At 37.0% G+C, this 12,396-nt stretch overlaps 1 protein-coding gene across 2 annotated transcripts in view; it reads left to right on the forward strand.

Moving 5' to 3' along the window:
- The window catches only part of ERC1 (ELKS/RAB6-interacting/CAST family member 1), a 269,913-nt gene that overhangs the window by 67,126 nt on the left and 190,391 nt on the right, over positions 1-12,396 (forward strand). Inside the window, exons 4-6 of one of the 2 annotated variants that reach the window (XM_009995202.1) lie at positions 528-683; positions 2,648-2,731; positions 4,029-4,196. In XM_009995202.1, the coding sequence (XP_009993504.1) occupies positions 528-683; positions 2,648-2,731; positions 4,029-4,196 (408 nt within the window). The remainder of the gene's footprint in view (positions 1-527; positions 684-2,647; positions 2,732-4,028; positions 4,197-12,396) is intronic. The other variant, XM_009995203.1, reaches the window with a different exon arrangement.

Raw genomic sequence — 12,396 nt, forward strand, 5'->3', positions numbered from 1 at the left:
ATGTAATTTTTTTTAACCATGTAAGTGTTTTATATGTTGTATATATGAGCCAGAAAGCTTGAAGGATTCTCCTGCTTTGTCCACTCAAGACTAGATAATTACATATTTTCCTTGCTTATGGAGCTTTTTATGTTCTCCATTTGTGACCCCACTTAAATTACTAGTAGCATAAACTCTTTTTTTTAATGTTCATTCAATCAGAATTAAATTTCTCTTTTTTATGCTGCCTTTGTGTTACAAAGCAACCTTTTTTCATGTTCCTCTATTAACTTAACATATACTGTGTCCCTGCCCCTAGCCATGTTTTCTTTCGGTACTAAAGTCTTGCTTTCATTGAAAAGTATAAAAAAAATTGAAAAATGAGTACTTGAACACTCAGCTAGATGCTATCTAAAGAGGTGTAGACTGATTTCTCTAGGAACTTCAGGAGTAAATTTCCAGGGCAGGATTTCCTTTTTTTGATCCAGTGGTATGTTAACAAATCATCTAACTGTGTATCTTTAACTGTCTCTTCTAATCGTTTTCAGGATTCAAAAATTTCTTCCATGGAGCGTGGCCTCCGGGATTTGGAAGAGGAGATTCAGATGTTGAAGTCAAACGGAGCTCTGAGCACAGAGGAACGTGAAGAGGAAATGAAGCAAATGGAGGTGTACCGTAGTCATTCCAAATTCATGAAAAATAAGGTATGGAGAAAACAGAAGACAGTAGTAAGACAAACTGAGCTTGGTGAACAGATGAGAGAAATTTTCATGCTTCAGTAAGGAGTTAGGATCTGGGTTCCCATTCAAGTGCTGGGAAACGGAGTGTATTTTTATTCTGCCTTGAAACCTCCGCAATAACTTAAAATTACTTAAAATAATTTTAGAGCCTTTTCAGATGTATTCTATTGAAAAAAGAGTGTTTCTTTTTGCAACTATTGTACTATAAATAGTAGGTATTTTATTATGTAAAGGCTGAAAAGAGCATGAACAGTCACTATAATGGCTTTCCATTACACTCTCTTTCCAGTAGTGGAGTCAGAATGAGAGTAGAATCTGCAACAGTGGTGGTGCTAATGTTAATTTATACCATTAAGAATACAGAACAAATACAACAGTGAGACATGTTGATCTTCAGGTATAAAGATGGCCATTGATTACTGAATTGTCTGTAGCCAGAAGTCAATTCATTCTTAGTTTCTCCCAAAGAAGTGTTTTTCAGTCTTTTAGAGGGCCCTAACATTTTCTAATGAAGACTCAGGCCACCTTGTACAGTAAAGTTAAGTATATTGTGAGCAGTCCTGCTTTTTTTTTCGTAGCTTTTACATAGTCCCTGCAAGCAGTGTATAAATCCCTGCAAGGCAGGTTAAAAATTACTCTGCTAGGTTCTCAACATTTGTACCTACTGCCTTTGTCCCGCTTGAAATGATTTGTTGAAAAAAGCATGCTGGAGAAAATATCTTGGAGAAATGTTACTTGCCCTAAAGTAGAAACAAGTGTGTGTTTCTTCCACTCCCCTCATTCCAGCTCGCTGATTTACCTCAAGATAACCATATCTGTTCTTTTATACCTTTGCCCTTTATCCCACTGCACTGCTTATAGGAACTGAAGGATGCCCCTTTCAAATTAAGATAAGAGAGATTATTTTAGCACCTCTTTCCTCGTTCTTTTCTTTTCTTTTCTTTTCTTTTCTCTTCTTTTCTTTTCTTTTCTTTTCTTTTCTCTTCTTTTCTTTTCTTTTCTTTTCTTTTCTCTTCTTTTCTTTTCTTTTCTTTTCTTTTCTCTTCTTTTCTTTTCTTTTCTTTTCTTTTCTCTTCTTTTCTTTTCTTTTCTTTTCTTTTCTCTTCTTTTCTTTTCTTTTCTTTTCTTTTCTCTTCTTTTCTTTTCTTTTCTTTTCTTTTCTCTTCTTTTCTTTTCTTTTCTTTTCTTTTCTCTTCTTTTCTTTTCTTTTCTTTTCTTTTCTCTTCTTTTCTTTTCTTTTCTTTTCTTTTCTCCTTCCCTCCCTCCTTCCCTCCTTCCCTCCCTCCTTCCTTCCCTCCTTCCTCCCCTCTTCTGTCTTTTGTCTATCTCTCCTTGTTAGCAGCTCTTCAGTTTCCCCTTCTCCTCCCCCTCTCTGGGCCTATGAATCTGTTCAGCTACTCAATTTCTGCATCTCTTCTGTCTACTGTGCTCGTTTATTTTCCTGCAGAACATTTGCTCCCTTTTGATAGCCATTCACACATGGCTTGTAGCTCCAATCTCCATGTCTTGCTGTCCTACCTTGTTCTATAATTGCACATTTATTTTTTCGATATTGTCTAGACATCTATACCTTGACAATTAACTTTTTATTTCTCTTAAACCGAAAAATGTCCCTTTTCCTGTTCTGATTCCCTCATGAATTCCAGCTTCACCATTGGGTGAAGTGCCCAATACTTCACACATATAAGCATAACCACAGCTATACATCTTTGTTTCATAACCAAATTTTTGTCTGGCAGCCTATATGAAATTTCAGAGACATTAAACTTTTGAGAAGACTTGACTTAATGAAGAATGGAGGAGAAATTGAATGACCACAGTTGATCCTTCTGTTCAGTTCTTTGTCACTTTTAGTTACTTGGATTGAAACAGGCCAACTAGAAGCTGACACATGATAAATATTTAAAAGCATAACAATGTCGTGACAGGTAGAGCAACTGAAGGAGGAGCTAAGTGCCAAAGAGGCCCAAGGGGAGGACCTGAAAAAAAGAGTGGCTGGTCTCCAGGCCGAGGTCTCTGCAGTAAGATTTATCTTTTGTGTGCAGTGGCCATTCACTGGGGCTTGCTAGCTCTCTGGCTTTCGGGGTAGCTTTTCTTTCCTTACCTTCTTTACGACTTGATATTACAGTAGAACTAACAGCCCACTCAGCCTTGTAGCTGCCTTTTTCTTCACATGGTTTTGGTGTCTATAACATCACTCCTCAACTGAACATCTGTGTTTATTTTTTAAATATTTTTTACTGGTATGAGCTGTTATAGCACTAACTTATTCTTCTCTGTCAACACAGATTTTCAAAAGTATTCAGCACCCATTTTGGGGCCAGACTTTAAAAGAGATTTGCTTTCCCTTGTATAACAAAAATAATTTAAAAATTTGTGCTGTGCTGTCTTAACATTGTTTCACAAAATATAACAAAAGCTGGATGCTGAACGCTTTTCAAACTGATTAATTTTAGCAGCATGAATTTAGGCTTATCCTTTACTATGAAATTAGTGCATTTGTTGAGTGATCATAGTGTCTCCCCAAGAAGAGAGATGTGAGCACTCGATGCTGCCTTAACTTCCCTTGCAACATGAAATGGTATGCACTGTGTTCTTCCTAAAGAGCTTTAGCACAGTAGGCTTACAGCTCTGAAATGGGGATTTCTAGAATGATCTTAGGGTGCTTCTTGGGAATTTTAATGTTTTGAAATGTGGTTGTTTTAGATGAGAGCAATTCACCAAAATGCAAGTATTTAGCATAAACTTCTCTTCTGAAATGACCTCAAAAAGAATTAATCTTTTCAAAGAAAGACCAAACTGGTTTGCAAAAGTTTTACTGTAATTCAGGCTATTTACTAGTGCTGCCAACATCAATACTTTTGTATCTAATTTAAATAGATGGACATAATTACTTTTAGTAAAAATTTCAAAACAAACCTCATACTTCTGAGAGAGACCTCTAGGTATCTCATCTTTTCTGATATTGCAGAGTAGGGATACTTTCTCATTACAGTTCTTTGTCTTCATTAAAAACTTGTCCCTGCTAAGTAACTAACTGGTTTTGGTCAGTCCTTTGAAAGGTGACTAAGAACACACTGACTCTGTTAAAAAGAACCTCTCTTGAAAAACTAATGCTCCTCTTCTCTTTTTCCTTGTATCTTTTGCTAATGACACAAATTTTTGCTGGCCTTCCTTTCAAGAGAACTGAAGGCTCCACAGTTTTGTGGAATAAGTTTGGAGTATCGTACTGGTTGTTGGCAGTTGTGTGACTTTTGTGAGGAAGATATAAATTACTTTTTCCTTTGCCGTCTTTTGTTTCTTTTTCAGATTGGTCAGGTAAAACAGGAGCTGTCACGCAAAGACACTGAGTTGCTGGCCTTGCAGACAAAGCTGGAGACCCTCACAAATCAGTTCTCTGACAGCAAGCAGCATATTGAAGTTCTAAAAGAGTCTCTTACAGCTAAAGAGCAAAGGGCTGCGATCCTGCAGACAGAGGTAAAATGGACAATCCTGTACTATTTGATTTCTCATAGGAAAAAGAGATTAAAAAGCGTAATTTCTTCTTGTTTAGGTTATACAATCCCATAGCCATTCAATATTGCTTGTTCTGACACATTGTAATTTTGATTGTATGTTTGATTCTCTAGGCGAGGGGATTGATTGTAAAGACAAATATATGTGCTTAAGTGTACACATATGCTGTGGACAAATACAGAGTTGTATGACATGCTCCACTAACATGCAGTCACTAATACTGGTTTTCTAAGCACAGCTAAATTAGAAGTTGCAGTTGCCTGAGTTGGGGGGGATTTATTTTCGGTGACCTTGTAGCTAAAAGACAGCAGAGAATGGAAGAGCTTTCAAGTAGTATAAAACTTGCTGAGGCTTCTCCGTTACTGTTGACATGTTCAGGAACTCTTGCATGGATGCCTGGGCACCTGAAATATGGGCTTTCAGGTTTTTATGATGCATATTCCAATATAAAGGGAAAATCTTTTCAAAAACTGTGTTTTGATAACAAATGCTTAATAAATTCCCATATTATGGAAGACACAACTGTGTCTCTGAACGTCAAATGGAAAATAACTATAATATACTTTAAGTGCTTCTGGCACATTAAATGTTCAGTGAGGACAGCATTTCAGTCCCCTGGCTTGGAAAACTGTAGTGTTAGTAGAAGTCCAAAAGATGGCGGTCATGCATCAAAAAATACTTGCCTTCTTACAGCTACAACAGAGAAAAGCCAAAGGAGCTATGAAATAGGCATGCAGAAAATTTGTGGGTAACACTGGTAGAAAGTTTCCATATTATAAGAGTGTAAGAGAATTTATATTAACTTTTTACCCTAGGGTAGGTTTCCTTTAAGTGGGATGGGGCTTTTTACAAGGGCTCCTAGTGCGAGGACAAGAGGTAATGGATCAAAATGGGAAGAGGGGAGATTTAGGTTAGACATTGGGAGGAAATTCCTTAGTTTGAGGGTCGTGAGACACTAGAACAGGTTGCCTAGGGAAGTTGTGGAAGCCCCACTCCTAGAAGTGTTCAAAGGCAGGGTGGGTGGGGCTTTGAGCAAGCTGATCTAGTGGGAGGTGTCCCTGCCCATGCAGGGGGGGTGGAACTAGATAATCTTTAAGGTCCCTTCCCACTCAAACCATTCTATGATTCTATCATATGATTCTATGTTCAGTGACATAAACTTGCCCACGTGCAGAAATCAAGTTACATACTAAGTATCTCCTATGTTTCAAGATGGCTTTTCTAATTATTTTCAGATTAATATAGAAAGTTGATACTGCAGCTTCAGCTTCCTTTAAAGCAGTAGTGTTGTAGGTATGACAATGAAAGATTAAGTGACAGAAGTCTTGCAGGGAGAGAAAATATCTTCTGTTATTAGATTAACTGACACATAAATGGAAGGAAATTCAGACAGGACCTACAGGTTTGTCTCCAGGTCTGCAATAAGGCAGCAGTTTTGAAGTTTAAGTAGAAATTGAGAACAATAGCTCTATGTTAAACTTGATAACAATTTTAGATGTAAAAATTATTTGGGGTGACTGAACAGGGAGAAGATAGCAGGTGTAGAGGTGTTAAGTTTCTCTGGAAGAAAAAAAGAAAGATCTTTTTTTATGTTTTTGTTTTTTTAAATGCCATTACAAACTTGTCTTCCTAGTTTCCTGTTGGACAGAAAGAAAATGGTTTAAGTGATGCATTTAACTTGTGACTTAATCCTACAAGCTAGAAACATTTATTTTTAATTCCTAGTTTTATTTCACATTTATTTTTTTGATTATTCACTTGAGACACAGTTCATTTACATTAGTTGGTATAACTGTGCTAGTTTACAGTCATAAAATTCTTGTTAAAGTTGTTTACTCTATTTTGCTAGTCAGGAATGTACTGTACATTCATACATGTTTATTTTAAAAAATATTTACATTTCAAAATATCATTGGAAGTAGGGATTAGGTAAATAAATATTTTAAAATGTAAATTGCAGGTTTTGATCCATTACAGGGATTGAAAATAATATATATCAAATCACTGTGCAGTATTGTGACAAACCTGCAAAGCTAGAAATAAATTTCTCTTCTTACTTTTAAATAACTAAAAGCAATACTTGTCTGCCCATGAGTTGAAATTCTTGAAAGAATGTACTTGATTAACAGTTAAAAGACTTAGGTAGATGGTCATAATTTCAGCTGTTGCAGTAAGTAAACCTATTTATTCAAATAAAATTTACGTAATTTAAACAAGATATTTAAAAACAGAAAGACTATGCTGTATACCATATTCTTGACAGTTATTCAAGACATTTGATTATTTTTTTTTAACTGAAGGCCAAAATAGGTTTTTTATCTGGGAAATGATTATATTCTCCAACTTGTGATATTACTAAATAATCATTGAGAATATTTGTTCTTCACTGGGTTCTTCCAAATTAAATTCTTATATAGCACCACAATACAAAACCAACCAAATACAACCTCCAAAACATGCAGACTCTTTTCTTACTAATACAGAAGTGGCTGAAAGGAGGTGGGGGTGGGGTGGGGTAGAGATACTTTCTACTTACTGCTTTTAGGTTATTCACATAGTATGCTTCCAGATAGCATAAGTGAAACGTAACTGCAGTAACACTGCAAATTGATTTTCTGTCTTGTCTTTCAGTAAGGAGTTGCTGTGAAGTTAAAACATTAACAATACTGTTTTAGAATTATGTTTTTATGATAGACTTAATGGAATCAATACAGTCTAGCATGTTCTCCACAGTAAGCTGTAGCAAACTGGTATGGATTTAACATGTAGGAAGCATTGTTGATTATCAGGCTATTCCATTGTATCAGAGTAAGTTAAATACTTCCAATGATCCATTTATGTTCCTGAGAATCTTTATGTAATTCCAAGAAGATATTTATTCCTTTTGAAAGATAATTGCACCTTTTTCATCCTTGCTGATGTTCTTGACAAGAAAGCTCAACAATGAAATCATTATACACAGTTACCTTTCTTCCATCTTCACGAGTGATCCTCTCAACTATTAAGACTGAAACACATTGATAAAATGCAGCATTGAGATGTGTGTCCTTACATCCTGGGATGTTTTTGGATTTTTTTAAGGAAAAGATATCTCTCTATACAAGAGTTTTCACTGGGGATAGGGAAATAGGGTAGGAATGTGAGATTCTGCCTGGCCTCACTTGTGGAGAGCAACGTTAAAACATAACTAGCTTGCCTGGAAAGAGTTATGAGGAGGGAAAGAAGTGCATTTTCTGTCATGTATTGGCAGACATCTTCATAGAAGATTGATATTTTAAAGTCATATATAAAGAAACATTTTGAGACAAAAGAGCATTCCTTCATAAACCTCTGCTGTTTAGTCTTCTGTTAAATAAAACTGCAGAAAGGTGGGGAAAAGGTGGTGGTTTAATATCTCAAAAATGGCTTTGCAACCTGTCACACCAAAACAACAAAGAACAGTGAGCTGTTTGTGGGATGTTTATCTTGAGGGCTATTGGGTGGAGAGGATATTGTGGTTAACTTTTCAATTTATGAAGTAACCTTTAAAAATACCTCTAAAAATGTACATTCTCTTTGTAAACAAAACAAAAAATAAATCAATGTTTATTTTGGAATTAAGACTTAATCTGTATAAAGTTTGTTGTTTGCCCAATGACTCCTTTAGCTTAGGTCAGTGCTAGAAGGTTAAATTAATCAGTGACAATATTCCCCTTTTTTGTTTGTATATTGTCCAAGCTGGCATGGTTCTGTAATTGGTCTTCTCCATATAGTAAATTCAGATTCAGTAAATTCAGTAGAAAAATAAATCCAATCCTCTGGAAGTATTTTATACATAAAGTTCTCTGAGGGCCTTTCTATATTGGGGCTTCTAGTAGCATTTTGAAATTGTAGTAGACTCTTCGGAATCAGTGTTGGTTAAGGAGTGGATCATGTTTAGTGAGGAATGTGCAAATGGCAGTTGGGTGTCTCTAACAAGACTTGTTAGCACCAGCTATGTGAAGACCTATGCTGACAGCTGCAATCATTAAGCTCAACTCACAGAACTGAGTTAACTATGTATAGGTATTTTAATACCTTGTACTAGAGGTTTGGGAAGAACAGTTGAACTGATTTCTGACCTGAGCAGGCCCTGGAAGCAGTACCTCTGTCCTGCATTGAACAAAACACACTCTGCACAAAGCCAGGTGAGGGTACTTCTGCTCTATGGTGTAGTAATGTAATCTGACTTAAGTTGTCCAGGTAACTGGGAGCTGTATGTTCATAAAGAATTCACTCTCAGTTCTTCTGCAGAGTATACTGGATATTGCTGCAATTCATATGAGTCAACTAAAATGTAATTAATAACAAAGATCAATGTCAAAAATAGATAATTAAGTCTTGTGAACTACCACTGCGATTAAAATCAGTCAGTAAACATAGCTTTTAAGTCTTAATTATAGACTATGCTGTCACAAAAACAGCTTAACTCATTTTTATCTTTAATGTGATGTGTTTGCAAGATAGTAATAGAATGTCACAAAACGGATCCTTTATAAAATGTACTCATTTTGGGTACTTGCAAACTTCACATAGCAATATATACAGTATGATAAAAGCACCATTCCACCTCACGTACCAAATGCAAGTTCATGTCTTCCTTTGCATTTCAAAATTATCTTCATTTCTATTCCTGGCATAGAATTACTTCAGCATCTACTCTAAAAAGTAACTTTCTCTTGTTAGAAATCATAGCAATCTCTAAACACGTTTCAGGACTAATACTCTGTCTGCTCCTTTTGCTGCTATGAATGTAGTCATACCATCAGAGAATAAATATTTTTAATTTTTGCCATTACAGAGGAATCAGAGCTTGTATATAACATAAGGGAGACTGTACCTTCTGATATAACTGAATGGAGGAGTATGGCTTGGTTTACTGATCTAAATCAGTAGTTCAGCCATGGTTTGAACAGGTGGCAGGTAGTTGGGAAGAATCACTCAGTCTCAGGAGAAGAGCAGAGCACTGTTTTGACTTGACATCACTGTCGTATCTTCCTAAACCCAAGTGGGAATCACGAGTGTGGTAATACCCATACAGTGGAGATCACAGAATCATAGAATACCAGGTTGGAAGGGACCTCAAGGATCATCTGTTCCAACTTTTCTTGGTAGGAGCACAGTTTAGATGACATGGCCCAGCAACTTGTCAAGCTGAGTCTTAAAAGTGTTGAGAAATAACCACTTTCCTGGAGAGACTATTTCAATGTCCACCTGTTCTCACAGAGAAAAATTTTCTTCTGACACCCAGTTGGGATCTCCCCAGGAGTAACTTGTACCCATTAAGATTTAAACAGGCAGTCTTATCTTCCTGGTAGCCACCCTTTTAGTACTGGAACACAGCAATAAGATCTCCCCTAAGCCTTCTTTTCTCCAGGCTGAACAAACCCAGATTCCCAGCCTTTCCTCATACAGCAGGCTGCCTAGTCCTCTGATCATCTTTGTGGCCATTCTCTGGACCCTCCCCAGCCTGTCCACATCTTTTTTGTGTAACAGAGACCAGAACTGAACACAGTATCCTACGTGTGGCCTGACACATGCCGAGTAGAACAGGATGATGACTTCTTGATCTCTGCTGGTGATGCCCTTGTTGATGCAGCCCAGCATCCTGTTGGCTTTCTTTGCTGTTGCAGCACACTGTTCACTCAGTTGAACATACATATTGAGCGTACTGTCCACCAGGATCCCCAGGTCCCTTTCCACAGAGCTACTTTCCAGCCAGGTGGATCCCAGTCTGTGCTGTACTCCTGGGTTATGTTTTCCCATGCGCACGACCGTACACTCATCTCCATTAATGAGATGGTGATAACTATTAGAAAAAACGTGGGCAACCTGAGTCCTATTGACTGAAGCTTTTGAGTCAGTTCTGACTGACACTGTGGACTTTAGAAAATTTCAGTGATTTCCCTAAGCTATAAGTTGGGATTATTCTTAAAGCTAAGACTTCAATTACAGAATCAAAGATTTAAGAAGAAATACTTAAGAATAAATTCAAATTTAATATTATGTCACTTATTGTGTTTATTCTGGCAGTCATTGCAGTGACTAATGTTCTAGTTTTTCTTAAGAAATTTGGAATTCTTACATGTTTAATATATGGCTATACATATTATGAACAGAGTCATAGAGTATTATTTATGGCTACTGGAAGATTCAGTGAAGACAGATCAACAGGTTCCAACACAGCTTTTCATACATGATTCCTACAGTGAAGAAATTTAAGTCTTATGTATGGTACCCAGCTGAAGAGAGATACCTGTTGTACCTATACCTAGGAAGGCTGTTGTGTTGAAAGTGGCAATAAATGTGCTTATTTTGCTAAAGCTTCATAGGAAATTGGATGGTACATGCAGATCAAATTAGCCAGCCCATTGTTATATAAAGGACTAGCAGTTGCCTAAGCTATATTTGCCATGTGTAATTAAAGACAACGGCAGTCAATTACTGTGGAAACAATTAGGCTAACCTAGGATTAAGGCAACACCATCCAAGACACAGAAGTTGGGAGAAGGGGTGTCAGCACCTCAGTAGCTGTTTGCCTAGTCGTTTCCATGTGCAGAGAAAATCTTAAGCTGGCTTTGTTGAAGTTGGCATTACCTGACTCCCACAGACCTCAATTCTTTTCATTGTGGGAGGATGCCATACATAAACTGAGCTGACATGAATAAACAAGTGCAGTGTTCTGCCAGGAATAGTGCAAAGGTGATGATGGTGTGTCCTGCCAGCCTTTGAAAATATTCTTGAAAGTGTTTTTTGTGGTTTCCTAGGCAAGGACCTCACACAAATAAAATCAGGAATGCAATTTACCCCAAACCGTAAGCTAATATAGAGTTGAAAGAGAATAATCAATCAGAAAATGGAAAGCATTCTGTGGATAAATTTCTGCTTGCAGATGTTCTCTTTTCACTTAATACTCTGCTGTAGGCATCTGGACTGTCTCAAATATTTTGCAACCCAATTGTTGAGAGTGTGTGGATTTGCTCATGAGGGAGATTTTGAGTTTCTCTTCAAGAAAGAATGAATGTGACTCTTACCTTTAATGTTAGAGAGATATCCAGAGAACATACCTAATAAATCTATAAATCTGTGTGTTTTTAAAAAGAAGGCAAAACCTGATCCACCTGCTAAACTTCTCATTATAAACACTAGCAAACCTATAAAACATATTTTGATATTACCTGGTACTCTAATATTACTGCAGAATATACTCCATGCGCCATTTGCTGGGTGAGAGGTCAGGAATATGATTTTAATAACGTATGTGTAAGGTAGAAGGCTCCAGACATAGAGGTGGCAGTGGGATTGCAGTGCTGATGGGAAGAGCAGGGCAGTTTTTTTCCTCACTAGCAAGTGCTTATAGCTCCATGTAAAAGGAATCAGACAAAACAGCAAAGGATTTTGTGGGTGGAACATAGTGTTTCTGTAGAGCCTTAGAAGCAACTTTTCTATTAGCAAATTGAAATGAAGTGGAATTAGAATAACACATTGAAACTAAATGTTGCCGACAGTACTGTAAGCATAGTGACTCCCTAAATTCTTCCCCTAGCTGGAATTTTCCAAGTCATCTTTTCACTTCATGTCTCTGCTAGTTTATGCTGTGCAGAAGGACCAAGAAATTCATTGATCACCCTGTTTACTCTGTGTGACTAATGTCCTGTAATGGATTCAGCTAACAGGAACCAAATCTGATACTGTCAAATAAGATTAGCAGCCAAGCTGGCAGATTTGAGCTCTGACTGAATGCTGAGTAGATAAGGGTCAGTGGGTTTCTTTTGGTATCTTGAGCGGGTTGGTGGTGTTGGATTTTGTATTCCACAATGGTCTTCAAGATTAGTCTGTGCTCTGTGGTGACCTTTTTCTTCTCATCAAATTTATATTCAGATAGCTCTGATTCCTTTTCCTGCTTCTTTTGTCTTGTGAACTCTGTGGTTCATTTGTGTACGAGAAATGCAGTAGGAAAAACAGAAGTTCCTCAATGTGCAGTTTTGTAGTTTGAGGATACCATCGAATTCCTAGGGTGTTTTTTTAAACTTATTGAGGCCACAGGAGCTCTATGTATGTTTATGTGTCCACATTGCACCCACGGTACCTTGTACTGTTTAATTTGTTCCATTTTATCTGTAATTTAAAACTTCATCCTGCT

Source organism: Chaetura pelagica, unplaced genomic scaffold (genome assembly GCF_000747805.2).
Source record: "Chaetura pelagica isolate M959 unplaced genomic scaffold, ChaPel_1.0 scaffold343, whole genome shotgun sequence".
Taxonomy (NCBI): domain Eukaryota; kingdom Metazoa; phylum Chordata; class Aves; order Apodiformes; family Apodidae; genus Chaetura; species Chaetura pelagica.